Source organism: Passer montanus, unplaced genomic scaffold (genome assembly GCF_014805655.1).
Source record: "Passer montanus isolate IOZ18808 unplaced genomic scaffold, ASM1480565v1 scaffold18, whole genome shotgun sequence".
Taxonomy (NCBI): domain Eukaryota; kingdom Metazoa; phylum Chordata; class Aves; order Passeriformes; family Passeridae; genus Passer; species Passer montanus.
The window spans coordinates 16,202,421-16,223,603 of NW_024365381.1; the positions used below are offsets into that span (position 1 = coordinate 16,202,421).

The 21,183-nt window shown below is 37.7% G+C and overlaps 1 protein-coding gene across 4 annotated transcripts in view; it reads left to right on the forward strand.

The window, feature by feature from the left end:
• The window catches only part of MIA2 (MIA SH3 domain ER export factor 2), a 36,960-nt gene that overhangs the window by 1,207 nt on the left and 14,570 nt on the right, over positions 1–21,183 (forward strand). For 2 of the 4 annotated variants that reach the window (XM_039705404.1, XM_039705405.1), the window contains exons 2-17: positions 534–667; positions 1,932–2,018; positions 2,337–3,501; positions 6,627–6,842; positions 6,998–7,098; positions 10,153–10,284; positions 12,738–12,759; positions 12,877–12,965; positions 13,368–13,439; positions 14,127–14,237; positions 14,570–14,641; positions 15,053–15,157; positions 18,610–18,732; positions 19,267–19,390; positions 20,200–20,246; positions 20,426–20,516. In XM_039705404.1, the coding sequence (XP_039561338.1) occupies positions 534–667; positions 1,932–2,018; positions 2,337–3,501; positions 6,627–6,842; positions 6,998–7,098; positions 10,153–10,284; positions 12,738–12,759; positions 12,877–12,965; positions 13,368–13,439; positions 14,127–14,237; positions 14,570–14,641; positions 15,053–15,157; positions 18,610–18,732; positions 19,267–19,390; positions 20,200–20,246; positions 20,426–20,516 (2,691 nt within the window). Of the gene's footprint in view, positions 1–533; positions 668–1,931; positions 2,019–2,336; positions 3,502–6,626; positions 6,843–6,997; positions 7,099–8,606; positions 8,764–9,081; positions 9,162–10,152; positions 10,285–12,737; positions 12,760–12,876; positions 12,966–13,367; positions 13,440–14,126; positions 14,238–14,569; positions 14,642–15,052; positions 15,158–18,609; positions 18,733–19,266; positions 19,391–20,199; positions 20,247–20,425; positions 20,517–21,183 lie in introns of those variants that run through there. The other 2 variants (XM_039705406.1, XM_039705407.1) reach the window with 2 other exon arrangements.

Consider the following 21,183-nt stretch of genomic DNA (forward strand, 5'->3'; position numbering starts at 1 on the left):
CAAACTGAATTGGAAACTTTGAATTTAACAACATGTTTAAGGTTTATATTCCTAAAATCGACGTCTTTTCATCATAAGATAAATGTATTCAAAAAAGAGGACAAAATCCCTGAAATAATTGCTAGATCTAAATTAGAATTTCTAAAATAAAAAATTATAAATATGCCTGGGAAATACTTTTTAGCTGTTTAGATGTACTTTAGTAATTGAATTTGCTAATCCTGCATACATCCCTTCAATTTAAGTTAAGCATTGAAACCTTGGCTAAACAAGCACTGAAAAATGTCCATATAGGACAAGAGCTTTTCCCCTTGATGCCTGCAGTACATGGGAAAGAAAACAACACAGGGCTGCTTTTTGCATTGGTTGATTTCCATGTGATTAGATAAATGGATTAGTATTGTAACAAAGCACATACATAAAAATTTTTTCTACTGCAATTCATCAGTATTTGATATATATCAGATTTCTTCAGTAACGTGACATCACACAAAATGGATGCTGTATTTATTTTTTTCCACATATTATTCCAGAGGCAATGAGCCGAGTTCAAGCCACTACCGACTACTTAGGGCCTGATTGCCGGTACCTTAACTTCACAGCAGGGGAGGAGATCATCGTATACTCCAAACTTTCAAGGGAAAATGAAAACTTGTGGACAGGAAGTGTAAGTACTTCAATCTGAAAGACTTTCTCCATAAATATTTTAGACAAATTAATAGCATAACATCTGCAGTCTGCTTGCTTCTAAGGATCTTCTATCTCTTTTGGAATATTAACCAGTCATGGTGAATACAGTATTTGGGAGATGGTCGTTGTTACCATCCTTATACAGAAAGAGAAAATCAAATCTCGGCAAAGACCACTCACAGAGAAAGAAAGTCAAGATCCAAATACAAGTTTTCTGTTTCCTTCATCTTATCATTTGGCCGTAATTATTTAATCTGGTTCCCTTGAAAACATTCATATCTATCAGGTCAGGTTCCTACCTACAGGTCTGTGGGTGAGACATCCAGTACTGGGACTTGACTTCACAGTTCAGTGCTTAAGGGAAGCTCCCAGAGAAGTTATAATGCATATTTAATGACTTGGAACAAGTGTCAATGAAATGAGAACAGTCATTTAAGAAGGAATGGATGCATTGATCCAAATCAAGTTTTACTGCTAGTAAAACCGTGTAACTGCTTCAAAACTACAAGACATTAGTACATTTGGGTTTTTTCTGTAAATAATCTGTCAAATCTATTGTTTAACAGTGAAATTCTGTCTTCCTTTTTTTTTCATCCAAGAGTATCTTTGCGGGTACCTCACTATTCCTTGCTTTCCAAGATGTATCCCTCCATTAAAGGCTACATGCTATGGTTTGATGTAAAGACAGAAGTGCTTTTTTGGCCAGAGAGACCTGATTCTTCTGGGCCCTATAATCAACTTATTTTCTGTAGTGTTGCCATCTTCTTCGTAATTTTTTCTTGAGCTGCAGTTAGTCTCATATCTGAATCATATCCTACTTTTCTTGCAACTTAATATGGGTCATTAGTTGTAAGGCATGGCATTTTTCTCATCTGAGACAATGGGAAATTTACAGCCAATTTTAGTAGGAGCTGGCTGGGACCATCAGTGCACACAGCACTGTCTTCAGCTGAAGCAGCTTTAAGACAACTGCTCTGGTACTGCACAAACACATGTTCATAAAAATAATACAGAATATAATAGCATGGAATAATATACTTCCCTTTGCTTTCAGAAATGGCAAGGGGAACACTTGTGTGAAGGAAAAATAAACCAATCTTTTGACAAAACAGAATTAAGGAGATAGGGGGCTGTTCTATAAGCTTATTGTTCATCCATACTTTTCCAGCACATATGCAAGTACCTAACATATATATCACTGAAGCTTAAATGCTCTTATTAGTTTTATATTTTTTTTACAGAAAGGAAAGGATTTTGGGTATTTCCCAAGAGATGCTGTGAAGGTTGAAGAAGTTTTAATTGGAGAAGAAGTTGAAGTGCTCACCAAGGTAAAGCAACATCACTAGATTTTCCACTGTAGTTTACGACAATTGAAAATCTAATATCCAGTTAGAAATTCAACTGTTGATGGATATTTTATTTCAGATTATTCAAAATGTGTTTTTATAATTTTTCCATTTGTGTGTTTATTGTTCTCTAAAATAATTTCTATAGATACAGATATATCTGTATCTAGGTATAGAACCTTTAGGAATAATGTAATTAATTACAGTTCTTTGTGTAAAGTTATAACAGAAAGAACAACGATGTATGTTGCTGTAGAATTGCACATTAGAACCTTCTAAAAGTTAATATTATTCTTTTAGGAAACTGATTTCCTTTGTCTTCATGAAGATAAGTACACTTTAGAAAATGAAGATAACTCATTACCTGATCACAACAAAGAAAGTGAATATTCATTGTCTGATGCAGAATCAAAGCTGCATGAAAACAAACTCTTAAAATATACAAAAGAGCCCATACAAAATGAAGTAAGAACTGAATCAGTTTCTGAAAATGACTCAGAGGAATCTCACATTCAGGAGTCTGTAAACAAAAAGCTGGTTAGAAAAGATGATACTGAAGAGCCACAAATGCAAAACAGTCTCCCAGTAGAATCTGTTCAAACTCAGTCTAGTTGGATTTCAGGATGGTTCACCACAGAAAGTGAAAATGATGAAGAGCCCTTGAAAGTTGTTACTGAATCTTCAGAAGCAAATAATTATCAAGGCAGAAAAACAGAGGCAGCAGCTGAAAATTACAGCTTCACAGATTTACAGGAGTCAAAGGAGGATAAGGAGGAACAAGATAAGGAGGAACAAGAACCCCCTGCATCTGGTTGGTTTCAAGGTGGACTGACAAGCTTTCTGTATTTTGGTGAAAAGAATGAAGATGTTGATTTGGCATCAGAAAAAAATGATCCACAAAACCATGATGTCTCTGGTGTGCCTGAGCCTTCTAGTACTGAACAGGAAACAACAGTCACTGAGATACTGCCGGAAGAAGAAAAGAGTGGAAGCCAAGAATCCAAATCAAATTGGTTTAATTTGGGTTTAAGTGATGTTCTTAATTTTGGCCAGGCTGAGGAAGCTACAATTGCTACAGAGGACCAGAGAAGCAGAGAAACAACAGATCAAGCAAAGAAGGAGGAAGAGCAGACTTTAGACCAGAAAGAATTACATATGGGCAAAGAATCAAAGGAAATAGTTAATGCAGTGACAGATGACGATGAGAATTATGCACAAGAAACAACAGATTCAAACAGTAACAGGCCAAATCCTGGGGAGATACCAGCATGTGCACATACTCCCAATGACACCAAAAACACCTCAGGTAGCACAGAATCATCTTTTGATACACTTACACGTGACAAAGAGAAGCCAATGGAACTTTATGATTCAGAAGAAGACTTGGTATCAGAAAGCCAACTGCTGAGAAATACTGAAGTTGAAAAGAAAAATCAGGAGTCAGAAAGCAGACGTGGCCAATCAGGTTGGTATACAAATATCTATAATAGTTTTATTAGTTATAATATGGGCAAACATGATAATCAACAGGAACATGAATCAATTGCATCAAATGTCTTGTTTTCATGAGGCCCTCCTAATTGTCATCCCTCAGACATAAAAAATACAGGAGAAAAGCCTGAAATATCTGAAGAACAAAGACCTTGATTCTCTTTTAGTCATTTTGAGGACATATTGAAGTTTCCATGTTCAACGGCCAAAGAAGGGCAAGTGCAGCATTATGGGGAACTACCAGGAACTGCAAATACTAATTTGGGCATCAAGAAGACCTCATGTGACAGTGAACTGAGTCTTAGTCTGAAAACATTCAAGAAAGACAAACTAGTCAAAGCTTATGGTGCGCAAAAAATTCAGCATCCAAAAGCCATTTCAAAATGGATAATACTGTAAAATATGAAATTCACAAATCAGAGAATAAAAGTGTCTCACAGGGTTTTTATGAAAACAAGATCAAATATTTCAGGCACGACATTTTTAACGATGAACATCATCAGAAATCTGGGGAGTCCCAAGAACTGACTCCAGACCAACCTTTCTCTCCTCACCTCTCATCAAATGGCCTCAGTTTAACAGGTACCAAAACTTCCAAAGAAACTGGCCATTTGGAAAAATACAAAGTTTCAGAATGGAAGGTAAAAACTGCTGGCTGAGAAGAACTAAGCTTTCATAATAAAGACAGACTTTGGTAAGCCTTGATGAAATACCACAGGGCAAAGAAACTGAAGGCACTTCAAATCAGAAGGTTAAACAGCATATCAGGTAACAGTAACACAAATACCTCCACAGAGAATGATCTTTCCTCTTCAGCTGGCAGTGTGAAGTAACAATCAGGGCAGTGGAGACAAAACTTCAACAAAATCTACCAAATTAGCAGAAGATTGGACAACTCTTGATGATCTTGCTAATAGTTTATCAGAGAGAAGCAATAAACAGAACAAATTCCTATAAATGTGCAACATCACCAGGAAGGTGGAGGAGAACTAAAATGGGAAGATTCATGTTCCCAGCATGAGCTTCTGGTACCAGAGAATGGATAGTCTTAATCTAGATCTCAGGAAGAAATATAAAAATTACCTGTGATATAGTAAAACAAAATATTAATCTGCATCCTCAGATTTAGGCCAATCAATTCAAACCACCATGACATTGCAAGATACAAAAGCATACAAAATTAATCTGAGTTTTGAAAGGCATACTACCTCAAAAGACAAAGTAATACCAGTCTTCAGCTGAATTAATGCCCAAAAAAGTATTTATAAAGAAAATTTATTGAGAATAAAAGCAACAGTCATGTGATTAAGTCTGACCAAGTGTAAACTTTTACCCTTGGAGCTCTCTAAATAGAAGACATTTTTAAAGAAAAAAAAAAATAGACAGGTGGTGTCTTCTAAAGCCATTTAACTAGAAAGACAGACTGCTATTAAAAAAAAACTTTTAAACAGGATTAATTAAATCCTGGAACCTGGGATTGCTCATAAACCTGGCTGATAGAGTAGATATTGAAAAAGAAGATGCTGTTGCAACTGAAAGGATGAGTAATGTTGAACAAAAAATTGCTGCTACTAAAACTAGTGAGCAGAAGGAAAAAAGAAGGATTCTGAAAATAAGAGTCAAAATCCAGAAATACAAATAATAGCAATTATATTCTAACAAAAAGGATTTCAGTAGTATTTTTACTAGACATTCAGGGTTCTTTGCAAACATATTTAGTAAAACTAACAATTAACACTGTCAAAAAAAGTCTAAGCATATATGTTTGGTCAAAAAACCCAAATGAGAATAGAAGTGACATTAGGACTAGTACACTTGGATACTGCACAGAAGAATGAGAGGAAGTTGAAAGGAATCTGACCTATGTATCTCTATTAAATATAGAGAAGGTGCAGACAAAAAAAAAAAAAACCAAAACAGGCAAATAGTGTATGATAAACAGATTTACCAAACCCATTAATTATATTTCAACAATTTTATTTAAATTAAAACAAGACATTAAGCAACCCTTAGAGTATCTCTGTGATGGAAGCAAGCAGCACCAGCAATTTGAGAAGATTCATAGTGAAATAACAGCTTACTCAACTAAAGATAATGCTATGTAGAGGGAACAGGTCATTGTGTCTGCACAAAAGGGGCACAATTTGGACACTGAGCAGGAAAAACATACAGAAAAAAGAGGAATGTTCTTCTAGAGCTGCCAGAACTTTTGTCTGCTATAACAATTAAGTGTGCTGCCCAAACTGCATCTAAAGTTACTAATGTTTCACTAACAGTGATTTAGCAAGAACAAAATATCCTTTGTTGGCAAAAATAAAACCACAACAGATGGAACACTGTCTCCTGGTGATTTAAAATGAAGAGGTAGTGAGCCTAACTCATACCAGTTATGGACTGATTTACGATATTTCAGGGATCTGATAAAACAAGTTGAGTTAATGGTAACAGTTTCAGAGCAAATTACTTATCTTGAACTACTGGACTACTGATGTGTCTCTTTGGCCAGTATGGTCTTGCAGCATATGACTAAATTAAACAATCTGTAACTTTTTTTCTTTGTGGGTAAGCATGGTGTGGTTTTTTTTTGCAAGCAGTATTTTATTGGCTTCAGGCAATTTACTCCAAGTCACTAAAAATGAAGCAGCCAGGTGCCTTCAGTCATACTTCTACATGAACATGCCTGTGGTTTCTTGTATTTTGCAGGGAAGCTTGGTATCTTGGAATTCGTTAATCTTTAATCCTACATGGTATTTTTAACTGTTCTCGCTCTAAAGCTTACCCCATTTGTATTTGGATACAAAAAAGAGACCTACTAATCCTGATCAGGATTAAACCAAACATATTTTTTTCCCGAACACTTATTTTTTAATTACTTTACTACAATGTAAGTTTTGCTTGAAGCTATATCCTTCAAATTCTGAGATCATTATTTGTATAGTGTTTCTTAAGTCATACATCTGTAGCCCATTTCCTCTAGTGTTGGGCTTTAAGTTGAGGAAAATAAAAACCAAAATAAAATTTCTGTAGAGGTTAATTGCTTATAGGAGTAAGTTGAATCCTCTAAAAGTAACCATTATTTCCCTTTGTAATTATGTGCAGGAGTAGGCAGAAGAAAGCTACTAGAAGAAACACCAGAGAAGGAGCATGAAATGTATGCAGCTGTAGACAGTGGACATGACAGTGACCAAGACTCAAAAGCAACAGCCGTGGTTTCAGTAAATTCTGAAACAAAAATGGACAGTTCAGCACCTGACCCTGAAGCTGATGTCAAAACATCTTTCTCTGATGCCGTCCAGAACTATGTTCCAAATAATGGTAAGTGCTAAGTTTCTTAATTTTAAGGAAAATAAATTTGCAATCTTAAAAAAAAAAAGTCAAAACAAAACAAAAAATATTAATCCAGTTGGAATTATATGAAGTTGACAATGGTAATGTAAAACCTCTTGTTTTATTCCTTATGATCAAACCAGAAGGAGGCTGGATACAGCAGATACTTCTGTGCTTGAATGCTCTTGAGTTCAGAGCAACAATAAAATCTGCATCCTCAGCAGTGGTGATCATCATCGAAATGGTAAGAATTCTTTCCGTGATATAACATTGACATTAGTGCAAATTTAAGCCAGCTACAAGTTATGTTCTGCAGGAAAAATCCTGGAAAAAAAAAGAAAAGAAAAAGAAAATCCTTTTAAATAAACCCTCTGTAGTTCCCTGCTTCCAGGTTTATCTGATGCCAAATGAGACAGAGCACAAGAAAATGTTAGGTCAGCTGCTCATCATCTGCCCCTTTGCAGTGCAGAATCTGATGAACTTAGGGTGTGAGGATTTGGGGTTTTGTTTTGTGGGCTTTTTTAACAGCCAGGAAACACCTGAGTGGCGTTTTTAATTTTTTGTTTGGTTTTGTTTCTTTTTTTTTTTTTTATGAAACTAATAGCTCCCTCTAGTTCTCAGAACAGTACTCATTAAATTTGCTTGGACTTAAAAAACTTGGTTTATGATGAGTAAAATAACCAGGCAAGTTCCCTCGTTTTTAAGGAGTATTTTCAAAGCCTTGATTCACAAATCCTCCCCTCATTTGTAATTGCCTTAAAGATACGTTTCTACACAAAATATATATATAAAAAATAGGAAATAGGGTTATTATTGCTATGGGGGTGTCTTAAACATGAAAACGTAATGCAGAGTGAAGGTGAACCTTAAGGGGCACAACTGCACAAGAAACAACGCTCCCAGAGCGCCGTGAGAAGAGGCAGCTCTTGCTGCACTGTCTCCCCTGAATAAAGGAGTGCTGAAGGGTGAAGTGTCATTTGGTAAACTCCACTTCGCTGCTTCAGTTGAACTCCGTTTAGACGGGGTAATTGAAGTTTAAAAAAACATAAATTTATTTCTGATTTCCAGTGTACATATACAGAATATGGTTAAAATGCAATTTAGGATGAGGAAAACTGAGGGGCTCTGTCCCTCGTGACTGACCGCAACTCACTGACGGGCTCCCTGCTACGGCCAAACTCCTTCTTGTGCTGTTTGATACAGCTAAAAAAGCTAAAAAAACCCACTTCCACCCTCCACCGATCCTGGTCCCTGAGGTGCTTTGCAGTCCAGTCACTCACCTTGCGTTGTGAAAGTCGTTAGCACAGGGGGGTTTTTTTGTTGTTGTTTTGTTTTGGGTTTTTTTTGTTTTTGTTTGTTTGTTCATCCAGGTCCCTGAGGTGCCTTGCAGTCCAGTCACTCACCCTGCGTTGTGAAAGTCGTTAGCCCAGGGGTTTTTTTTGTTGTTGTTGTTGTTTTGTTTTGTTTTGGGGGGTTTTTTTGTGGTTTTTTTTTTGTTTGTTTGTTTGTTTGTTTTGGGTTTTTTTTGGGGGGGTTGTTTGTTTTTGTTTTGTTTTGTTGTTGTTGTTTGGGGGGTTTTTTTGTTTGTTTGGCTTTTTTAAAGTAGTTACAAACCAAACCCCAAATCAAATCCTTGGCTATGTGGCACTGCACTTCCCTCACATCTGGCATCAGCAGCCGGGCAGGGTCACACTCAGCACAGGCACTCGGCGGAGCTCGGCCCGCCCAGCCCTGCGCAGCCGGGACCCACCTGCGGCCGGCCCGCCCCCCCGCCCCGCCGGGCACCGCCNCCCGGGCCGGGACACGCGCGGCGGGCGGCCCGCGGGAGCCAGGCCTGCCCGCGGAGCTCCATTGCCGTGCCACCGCCTCCGCCCGCGCGGGCATGGGGGCGGCCAGCGCCGCCCGGGAGGTGGGTGTCTCTGAGCGTAACTTCAGGGGGGAACAGGAGCAGGTTCCGCGGGGCCACGTCCGTGCCGGAGCACGGGGGCGGGACGGTGGGCGCACGCCCAGGGCACTGCCGGTCCCTCCGGCCGGCGGCCCCCGTGCCAGGGCAGGCTCTGCCGGCAGCGCGGGGAGCCGAGAGCCGCGGCGGCTGCCAACGTGCCGCGCGCCCCCGTCACCCGCGCTGCAGTGGTTCGTCCCCCGCCCCCCCGGCGGGCAGTGGTACGGGCCGGTTGTCAGGCGGCGGGCCGGAAGGGGCGCGCGCCGCCCGCGGGAAGATGGCGGCGGGGCACGGGCGGGCTGTGGCCGGGGCTGCGGGACAGCGCCCGCCGCTACTGCGGGCTGGCCGGGGAGGGGCTGCGCTGGGTGAGTGGCGGAGCGCGCGGGGCTCGGCGCGGCCCCCGTGAGGGCCGGGGTCCTGTGCAGCGCTGCTGCCGAGGGGCTCGGGCAGGGAGAAACTGAAATTAAGGCTCAGCTGCGCAGTGCCGTGTCCTTCGGCACGGGTCACGTTGTAGTAAATTTGAGCCACATGGAGCGCGTCGTATCGTATCTTTGAGCAAATAGATCAGTTTACAAATGAAACGTGAGTTATCGAGGTGTTTAAAATGTGTTAAATCGCCGGTGTGTTCAGTATGTTATTCTAGCATGAGGTTGGTTGAACAGGTTTTTCAACCAAGTAAGTTTTCTACCAGACGATTAAGAAGTACTTACTAATGTTGATTCTTCCAGCAGTGAAATGTGTAAGAGCACTTAAAGGAGAATTTTCCACAGTCAGTTCTTAGTGCTTCAAGAGGCCAACACAAAGGCTGGAGAGGCACTTTTTATAAGGACACATAGTGACAGGATGGGGGGGGATGGCTTTAAACTGGGGAGGATGAGTTCAGGTTAGGCAAGAGAAGGAAATTCCTTGCTGTGGGGGTGATGAAGTTGTCCAGAGAAGCTGTGGATGCTCCATCTCTTGAAGTGTTCGTGGGCAGGCTGGATGGTTTTGGGGAAGTAGGTCCAGTGGAAAGTGTTCTTGCCAATGGCAGAGGGATTGAAACTGGATGATCTTTTAGATCCCTTTCAACCCATATCATTCTGTGATTCTGTGATAATTGATATTCTCAGAAAGAAAAGGTTTCAGAGCTTTACCTGTTGATTTTCATATCTTGTTGGAATTGCTTTCTTTTTTTCTCTTCACTTGGTAAATTTATCATTTAAAAATCAAATGCTTCTGTTAACTATTTTATCAGAGTTTTGAAAAAAAATAGATACACAAATCTTGGAGGTAAGCGATGTCAACATGTCATGTCTGTTTATGTGGATAATATTAATCTCTTTTCCTTTAGGTAAAGCTTTTTACTTTACTTTTCAGGCTGTGGCTTCACTGCCTGAAGACATGAGACCTGGGCCTGATCTGTATGGTTTCCCGTGGGAAATAGTGATTTGTGCTGGCGTTGTTGGAGCCTTGACAATTCTCTTGTTCCTGTACAGAAGCTATCAATCAGTAAGTGTTGTGGTCTGACAGCAGCCAAGCACCACACAGCCTCTCTTGCTCCCTGTCACGTTGGAAAGAGGGAGACAATCAGAGGACTAAAAGCTGGAAAACTCGTGGGTTGAGATGAGGATAGTTTAATAGGAAAAGCAAAAGCAGTGCATGCAACAAAGCAAAACAGGGAATTGATTCACTGCTTCCCATGGGCAGGCAGGTGTTCAGCTGTCTCCAGAAAGCAGAGCTCCATCACATGCTGCAGTTACTCTAGAAGACAAACTCCATGACTCCAAACACCCCCGTTCCTCCTCCCTCCCCTCAGCTTCGTGTGCTGAGCATGATGTCAGTGTGGTGTGGGTTATCCCTCTGGTCAGTCGAGGTCAGCTGTCCTGTGTCCCCTCCCTGCAGCCTCCTTGTGGGTGAGAAGCAGAAGAGGTCTTGACTCTGTGTGAGCACTGCTCAGCAATACTAAAACATCCATGTATTTGCAGTGCTTTTCAGCACAAGTCCACAATATGGTCCCATACCAGCTACTGTGAAGAAAATTAACTCTGTTCCAGACAAAACCAGTGCAGAAAGTGTTCAAGTTACTTGCAGATACATAGAGTGCATTATTAGTTTGCATTGAAGTTGTTATTCTTCCTGTTCAAGATAGATAATGCTTCAGAGTTTTAAATCTATTGTGGTTGAATTTAGAATCTCTCTAAAAGAGAAGTTGAAAAGTCTGTCAAGATAATAAGTGTTTGGATATGTAGTGAGTGACTGTTATAAGAGGAAATGCAATGAAACTCGCTGTAGTAAGGCTTCCTCTTTTCTTTTTAATTTCTGCACCAGATTTTCAAAGTCAGTCCTTAAATTATTTTCTCAGGATAGAGATTTCTTCCCTAGGGTGTATGTATTGCTGTGTGTTTTGATATTTCTGTGTGTATTGATATCTCTGGCTAGCCTGGCTGTAGCCAGAGCAGCTCAGGTCTTTCAAGCAAAATCAATCCATATGGTTTCCTGTCGAGGGAGGCATTTTAAAACTCTTTGGACAGTGACACCTGGATTCTGTTCATTGCAGCACTGGAACACTGAACCAATTTAACTGCATGCTCTTTGTGAGACCAATTTAACTGTGTGCTCTAATCTGATGACTTTGAGAATTGCAGTACTGAAACCTTTCAATGCACAAATCAGATTATATTTTTGAGGTAATACCTATCTTCTCTTGAGAGTAAGTAAAGATGTGAGTAATAGAAGTTGCTGACCACACTACGGAAATTGAGTCAGGATCTGTAATTCAGTATTCTAAATTTCTTCCCATTTTTCATATACTCTCATACAGTCAGTGTGATTTTGATAGTAGGTGTAATGATGCTCATGTTTTAAGACTGGTTCCATAACTGTTTAGTTTTTTAGATATGAGCAACTACATTTTTAGGGTTTTAGCATGAACTGACCTTCTCTGTAAGGGGATCAGTGTTTGTGTAAGTTAATGTAGCTATAATTTGGTCATACCTTTTGTTCTCTGGAGGCATCTCTCTAGGTGGTACAAAAGGCATCTGAGCTGAAATCATGCAAGCAGCTAACCTGGTATTGTTTTCCTCCTGTACATGCCACTTAAGGCAGGAGATACTACAGAATTTATTGATAGCTTTTTCAGTCATCCATACTTAGAACTGCACTGACTGCTCCTTGAAGAATTGATGGTTACTGAAAAGTAATGGAGTAACTAAGCATCCATTGGGGATGATAGAATAAAAGCATACTTACAACTTCCTTACCCTTTTTTTCTTTATTTCGACTCCTTGGCTTTAAATTAGGAGGAACCAGGGAAGACCTGAGGGCCCCACTGTTACCTTAGGCACATGACCCAGGCCCAGCTGTCAGAGAAATGCTGTGTTGTAACAGTTCTGTGGGTTCAGCCAAGTTCTGCATCTCTTGTGCCGGCCATTTGTGACAGGTTTTGCCCTGCAGTTTGTTAGATTTTGACTCTAGAGCACTAGACCCCACGGGGCAGCTGCTCACTTGGCACTTGAAGGATGCCCATCAGATAGTGCCTTACTGCAGCTTTAGCTGTTGTGAGTTGTAATGTGTGGGAGATCTTTCCCAGCAGGAAATCTGAGCTCATGTGTGGAGCTTCCCCCTCCCTTCCCTTCCCTACTCTTCTGACTGTGTGTCAGGCAGTCGTGCTTATGTGATGAATATACAGAGGTGGGTTCTTGAAGTGATGCAGGTGAAAACTAATCTCCTTTCCCCTCTTTTGTCTGATAAGAGTGGGAGAAGGATGGGGCGAACTCCCAGACATGGAGGGGGTGAGAGCAGAGGATATGATTGCCTGTTTTTAATAGGAGCCATATTTATATTCCTTTTTTAAGTTTCATGGTTAAACTTGGCATGGAATCACAGCTTAAAAGATTAGTTTTCAGATACTATGTGAGAGTAATTGATCAGACATTTTCAATGTTTATTCTCTTTTTTCCTAGGTTAGAAGTCGACTTTATGTAGGTATGTTTATTTTTGATACTTCATTTTTCATATTTCTTTGGAGTATGACTTTATTTTTTCTTTTTTTACCTTTAATTATTTGGATGATGCAACATTTGCTTGTCTTTCACTTTTTAGGAAGGGAAAAGCAGCTTGCCAATAAAATTGCTGAACTAGTTGAAGAAAAATGTAAAATTCTTGAACAACTCAGCCTCTGCAAAAAAGAGGTAACAGTCCTCATTTATTGCTTTCAGATGTGTTGTAGAAATTGATTCTTGATTCTATCAAGTAAAGTATTAACTTTTCTAAAAGTAAGATGTTTTAAAGCTTTTAAAGGGATTCTTTGAATGCTTTTTTCTGTCAGTGCCTTTAAGAGCAATTAAGGTGTTAGCAAGTTCTGACTTCAAATTCTCAATACAATATATTTCACTGGAAGCAACTTCCAAATGTCCTTTTTTAGTTTACATCACTGGGATAGTGTAGTAGGGTTAAGGCTTTCCTGGTTTCCAGCAAGGTGCATTTGTGAACAGGTAGGTGATGTCTGTGTTTCAGACTGGAGCATTGCTAATTAATACTAGTATTAAATAAATTATTTACCTATATTCTGACATAAAGTAATTCCTTTTCAGTTTGAAGATTTACAGTTGTCTCTGAATGATGGTAACACTACGAAAGAATCCACAGACACATCTTCTTTGGAGGTAAAAAGATTAATGGAAATTGTTACTTCTACAGTATAAGGCAGTATTTTAGGAAACACATGGCCCGTATTAAAAAACACCCAAACAAAGTAAAAACAACAGCAAAAAAAGTCAGACAAACCCAAAAACTCCAGTGTACTAGTTTTAATTGGGTTACTGAAAATGACTTAAAATCAAAGCATTTAAATTAAGAAAAGCCTTTTTTAACAATTGCATTGAGGATGAGTAATACTAGAACAAATGGCATATTGGACAATATTTAAGAAGTAAATTGTTCCCATTTCTAGGAGACAGGGTAATGCATTAATTATTTTTTTTTCTCACATCTTATCTAATTCAAATAATTTCCACAGTCTACAGGTGCACAGTTTTAAAGAAAAATTCCCACTACATTGTTTTTATCCCCCAAACTGAGAATATATCTGTAAAAGAGTTCTGGATAAGTGATTCAAATACCTAATAGGCTCTATAAAATTCATGTTAAAAAAAGCAAGTAGGTTTATTTCATTTTGCACCTCAGATCCTAGAGAGCTAATTCTTACAGCTTTTGTTCATGCAGGAATCTCTAGAGTATTTGAGTGAAACATACTTTGCTGTCATATTTAAAATATACTTGTTGTCATCTTCATATGTATTAATGTAATTAATATAAAATGTTTTATTAACTTACAAACCACCTTGATTTAGGAAATGCATGAAAAGCTGAACAAGTCAAACTTGAAACTCAACGAGGAAATAGAGACTCTAGAAAAAGAACTGGAAGAAGAAAAATTGAAGCAGTCAGAAAATGATACCTTGGTAAGAATAAATAGAATCCTGTCTTTGTTTCTGTTAATTTTTAAAAAATTCTCACAGAAAAAAAATCTCTGCAGATAAGACAAACTATTTTCTTTGTGTGTTCTGAAATAAAAACTACATTTTCCGTTTTGTCTTCCCTGTAACATTAGAAAAATGATAAAGGAAAATACTCAAAAGAAAAGCTGGTTTTGTTGCAACATGTTTTTACACACATTTTTACTGACTTAGCAGTAGAACTTTCTCAGTTTGAAAATAAAAACAGTTTTATCAATTGCCTAGACATTGTCAGTCAAATATGTGAAAGAAGCTGTATGACAACTAATAATTTTCAGGTGGCTGAAATTCAAGAGAAAGTGGAGTCTTTAGAGAATGAAGAAAAATCTATCCAGTCACAAATTGATGAGGTATGTCTAACCTTCATAGTTTCTGTTTTCAAATCTTTGCAATTTCTCTATTCCTCATGCTGTTACTGTGTTAATATTTTTTTTTGTTAAGGGTGCAGAGGTCATATGCTGTTTAAACCAAAAGAGTTTGTAAAGCTTAATTTTGGTGTGGCTTGATTGAGCAACTTTTAATTTCATATAGTGATTGGCATTTATTGAGAAGTAGTTACCTTGTCTTTTCTTCGCTTTTTTACTCCTCAGTGATACATAGTATTGCAAAACTACAGTCAGCAAAACCTGTTGAAATTGTAGAGAAAATGTGAGAATGTGTGTATAGCACAGCCAGAAAACCTAAGTCCAGTAATACCATCATGACTCCACCTATACCTTCACCAATACCGTTTAAACAACAGACTTTTAAATTTCACTTAGGCCAAGTCCACCCTAAAAGTGTACCAGATTAATACTGAGAGACTCAAGACATCTGTTCAAGATGCAGTAGATGAAAACAGCCATCTCCAGGAAAGTGAGAAACAGGTAGGTTCTTCCTGGGTATCCTTAGAAATACTGTATTTTCCTGTGATACTGAAAAATATGATTTCTCCAAAGAGCTCATCCTCAACAAGTTTTCTTATAGCTCTTGTGTGTTTTAGTAAATGGAATGAGGAAGAGGACATGGTTTTTAAAACAATTTTACGTTTGTCTAATATAATTCTGTTTTAAAAGAAATGCAGTAGTTACAGTTTGTGGGGAGCTCAGTGGAAGGAGAGCATGTGGTAATGTAAGTCTAATAAGAACTTTGCTGAGACCTGTTGGAAAGCCGAAATACCTGAACAAGTCCTCTGCTAGGATTCGCTACAGAGGCAGAAAGAAAGTTCTTTTTCTTAATCTAGAAAAGCAAGGAAATTGAGGAATTGCACAGTATTCAGAAGGTGGGAAAAAATGTGCACTAGTACCACTGTAGATCTATTAATTGAAAGTCAGGTATGTAACAGAGAGGAATAAAAAAGATTGTTACATCCCAGATTTTAATAGTCTGTTTTCCTTAGTGCTGTAGCCAGATCACAAAGAACACTGAATATTTTAAAATATTTAGCACGTGCAATAGTTACCCTGTGCAATAGGTTGCTTTACAGTGAAGCTATTTCTTTTTTTCTTACAAATAGATATTTTCTATGAACTTTTAATGTTCTGTGTAATGTTGGTTGAGGTGGTTTGTTGTGGTTTTAATGGATATGTGCTTATTTTCCTGACTGATTGATGATCTCCCTGTTGTCTGAGGAATAACCTGATAGATATTTGCATGGGGGAAGGAGTAGTGGTGGGAGTGGAAGTACAGACCTGTTGCTTTTTAGCAGTCTTATAAAAAGCTGGGGAATGGTCTAGTCTTCTCTGTCAAAACATGGTATATGTCAAACTTAGTGGTTCAGGAAAAAAGAAAGGGATACTGGAAATAATTTTTTTTGCAGGAGGAATATTTCAGTTCTGCACAACTCTGTTAGTAAAACTTGATCTTTTTCTCTAATTCTAGAAGGAGTCTATGTTTGTGATTGCCAAAAAAGAAAGTTTTATTAAGAGCTGTGGGTGAAGAATCAGTGGATTTGACTGCTATCATTGTGCAATTAAGTTGCTTGAGAATTATTTTCTTTCAAGAGTCTTTTTTTTGAAAATCTCTACATCCTCTTCATTTTTGTGAGGAGGAAGGGTCTGGTCTCAGTGCTTTGTTTTAAATGTGACGGTATTCTTATGTAATAAATTTTGAGAAGCAATATATAAATTTTTAAAAGAGAGGAATTTTCTTTTTTTTCCCCCTGTGGTCATTTCTTGGGTTCAAATAGAAATAATCCAATTATTTGTGTGTGTGACAAAAATCTTCACTTTCCTTCCTTTTTAATAAAGTTAAAAATAGTACTTAGAGAAACATGATACAAAGTGCTGGCAAATGCCTGTATTTCTTAGGCCATCATTTTATATCAAGGAAAACCCAGGGAAAAAATCAATAAAAACAATTTCCAGTGTTGGATTGCCGTGTTCCTAGATGAAAAAAAGTTCTTTTGCATTCCTTCCAGATAAAACAACCAGGGTATAAGTATTTCCTTAACCACATTATTTAGGATTATTTGCTACACTTTGTTGTTAGCTGAGGCTTGTTACAGTTTTCAGTGGAGAACATTTGTGCCTATTGTAATTTGCTGTGCTTTTTAGTAGATAAATAACCTAATGTTAGTTGTTGCTGGAACCTGATAAGTAGAAAGTGTCTCCTTTGTTTTTTCTGTTCTCATTTCTGAGATGCTTTCTAATTGTGAGAGTTAGTTTACTATATCAGAATATCCATATCCTACTTTGTTTTTCTTTCTTGCTTTTTTTTTGAAGATGGAATTTCACATATGTTCAAAAGGTAACAAAGGTGTTGTTTGTTCACAGAAACTAGAGTCCTTTCTTCCTCTTGTTCATTTGCATAAATGGGTCATAATCTTCTGGCACATCATAGCTTAAACTTTATAAGAGATGTACTCTTTCAGGTTTGTGACGGGTCAGAGAGAGGATTGGGCCTTGTAGGTTGAACAAGGAACTGTTAATGAACTTCTGTGCTATGCTGGTTTTTTGGTTTGTTTTTTTTTTTTTTTTCTTCAGGAACATACGAAATATATATTGCTTTAGCTCATTACACATCCTTGCTGTTTCTCTTCACTATAATTCTTACAGGTGTATAAAGTCATGTAAATTTATTTTCTCTTTGGCTTCATGAAGAAGGAATCTCTTAAAAGTCATCTTTTGATGATGACAATCAATGATTAAAATAGTTGTCTGTGTATCTCTTGTAATCCCTTGTTGTTTGCACGATGCTGTGAATTCATATGTGAATAAGCTTTTATGGCTTAGAAGGTGCAATTGTCTGCCAAGGGGCAAGTAATTAAATTCTAGTCCCATACCTTTTGTTCTGTGCTGTCTAGTTTATCTTTGATAAGTAGTGTTCAGGCTTGCTTGTCTATTTGCATGGCAGTTCCCCTGTTTAATTACTGTTTTCTGGTTGTATTTTTAGTAGAACTGCCTGTTATGTTCTTATTGCTCAACTTAGTTATTCTTTTCTGTACATTTACTGCTCTTAAATTGATTGCCTGTTGTGCAACTTCAAGCAGTATTTTTTGACAGACTCTTAAGACAATTTGGTTGTACTTTACCCCATGTTGTGGTAGGGCATTTTGTCTTAACAGAAATTTGCATCTGTTCAGTTTTGTTCTCACAAAGTCATTAGTTAATATGTTGCAGTGGTTATTTTTAATAGGTGGTGATGAGGTGTTCTAATCCCTTTACTCTGTAAAATATATTTTTGTGAAATAAGATTTTATTAGGGAATATCTGTAAAATGTAACCTTGGAACCTACCTATCATTTTAGTTAAGCACAGTCAGTTGCAGAGATACATACTGGTAGGTGTTGATTAATCACAGCTGTGACTTTCATTAATTGGGAAGCTTTTTTAAAATAAAGTTTTAAAACTACTTCAAGTATGGAGGAGGAGAAGTAATAGAGTTTTGCAAGTCACATGAATATAAATAACTGCCTAAAAGCTTCCCGTTTTCTCTTATTTGCTTCTAAATTGAAAAGACACAGACACCATTTCAGAAATGTGTGTTCATATTGGGGTGTGTTTTCCATCCATTCCCCAGTGTATGTCATTGTTAAATAAATCATCACTATTTTATATTCATTGCTATTGTCACATCAAGGTTTTTAAACTTGAATGGAATAAACTGAACACTTCTATAAATGCTTATAGCAGCTAAAGGAACTGAACTAAACACAGAAGTCTTAGTTAGCCAAAGAGTTGAAAATTTTCTTGTAGTCTTATCTCTCTTAATTCTTACTGGTGGGTGAGAGGTTTTAATCCCACTTATGTGTAGACAGTACACGTAACAGGCTCAGTACTATTCATCCTTGATTCTTGGTTTGTAGACAATCACACTAATCTGGTATTTCCCTTTTTAGCTTTTACAAGAAGCTGAAGGATGGGGTGAACGACTTAGTGAACTAAATGAACAAACAAAGATGTTTGAGTCTTCTAAAACAGATGTAGAAGAAGTTTTGAAAAATAAAGAGAGCCAAATCAAGGTAAATTATGACATTTAGGATTGATTCAAATTATTCAGACTGATGCTAATCATAGAGTTCCAAGAAAGCCTGACAACCTCTCCTTGTTGCCTTATGCCGTTTTGGGGTTTTGTTTGCTGTGTCTGTTCTCTAATGTAATGTTTCTGGCTGAGCAAAAAAAAGGTGTCTGATAAAGACAACTAAGGAAAAACTCTTTTAGTTCTGATAGAGTATTGGCTTTCCCCCCGTCCCCAGTTTGTAGTGTGGAACTTGGGTGTATATTCTTATAGTTGTGAACCTTACATACACAAGCCACACTAAAATCATGCATGCTTAGAGCTGTCTGAAAATTCTTCACAAGGATGTATCTGTTGACCTGCAGATACTTTTTCTGTCAAAGCATGTATTATCAGACATCTAGGATCTTTATGTGAGGCTGACTTAATCTACTAAGGGAACTAATTAAAGGACAGAAATCTTAGAAAGTAATTGTAATGATAGCTACATTTTCATTGCTTGTATTTGTTTGTGAGGTTTTTGTGTGCTTTTTCTTAGTCACTGACACAGTATATACTGAACATGAAAGACTGGAGCACAGCAATACAAGAAGATGCTGACACTGAAGACAACCACTGGGACACAGATATAAAGGGGGAAACAGACAATGGAGAGCACTTAGGTATGGTTTACCTTTTTAAATAGTTTACAGATGTTTTAGAAGTACAGAACTGATTAACTGCCAAGAAAGTTGCAAGATTAACTTTATAGAAGTCAGATTTTTAAATCTCACCTGATATCATTCATGTTGGACAGTTAACTGATACTTGGACATCTCTGGAATAGCAGCTTATCCTCCTGTTCAGCATTGTGTGGCACAGAGACTGTCATAGAGCAATGTAGAGACTCAGTGGTCTGTCTCTTGCAGAATTCTGCAGTATGTGTCTGTATATTAAGCAGTGACTTTTGTGACATTTCTCGGTAGAAATCTTGCTTTATTTCTTCCTCAAGCTCCTCCCAGCAGTAGTACTGAGGGTTCTTAGAGCCTAGTTTTTGCTTCCTTGTCCTTACAGAGGTGTTACTTGTTGCAGGCAGTGTGGTAGCAGTGTCATCTAATGGGTGTAGATGTGAGTCCCCTTAAACGCCAAAGAAAAGCCCTTCTTCCTCCTCTTTCTTGCTGCAGCTTCTTTTAGTGCTGGTGCTCATGATACCCTAGGGCAATGCCTGACAGCATGTATTCAGGATCTCACTTTTAGCATGACCAGTTTGAGTTGTGATTGACTGGCAAACAAAGCACTACAATACTGGCATATCTTCTACTCACACCCCTGCTTTTTTTTTTCTCCTTTATCTTCCAAGTATGCTGTGCCTATTGTTGTTTGCATACTATATTGTATGTTGGCATTGCTCTTGTATAAAAACCAAATAATAGCTCTGCCACAAACCCATTCATGCTTTTTACATGACTTATTGTTCTGTTCCTTCAAGCAGATGATGAACAAAAACGAACTGTGAAGAAACTGATCTATGCTGCAAAGGTACATGATTTTAAACTTGTGGGTAGAAGAGGGGAAACTAATATGTAATTATTCTGGTAATACCAGTATCAGAGTTCAGCATATTTTAATGTTTAATTATATATCTGTATGTGCAAACACTTTCTTAGTCTTGTAATCTTATAATGTTCTCCTTTTTTTTTTTTCAATTCTGATTGTAGTTATATGCTTGTTTAAAGACCATGGAAGCAGAAAGAGACCAAATGTATTCAAAACTGTCTGATGAAAATAAAGCTAAAGGAGAACTTATGGGTAATTAAATCTTGTTTTGCCTTTAATAAGATGCTGCTTTGGTAAAATGGTGTTGCAGGCTGCAAGTATTAATTCCAGTAAAAACTGAATTAAGTTTGTGGCAATAACTACTTGATCTTTTAAATTAATTTTTAAGTTGCTTAGCTTATTTAAATACATGATTTAGATGCGGAGCAATCGAAGTTGCAACTTGGTTGAACTATTGGAATATTCTGTAACTATAAAGTTAGCTATAGAATCTTAAAATACAAGAGCAAAGTGATGTTAATAAATACGTAATACCTCCTTTACATAATTTCTGGACATAAAACAGCGGAGTTTCAATCTAAATTTTAAAAACATCTATTAAAAGGGTAGCTTAATTATAGTTAGTTTGTAGTAGGTGCAAGCTCAATCCTTAAAGTACTGCATTTAAAGAATTGAACTTAAAAACATCTTGCTCTGTTTCTTTTCTTCTGTTGTATAGGACACACTGAATTAAACCTTATGAAATGAAAACAACTCAAGTTCAAATTAAAACCCGTAATTAGCTATTGCTTTCATAATCATAGCTGGCAGAGTAGCCATCACTTGGGATTATATGTCTTTGTTATTTGGGTGGTGAAATGCTCTGTCAGACTGTATTTTTCAGTTTTTTAACAGTCCTTTAAACATATTCCTTGTGCTT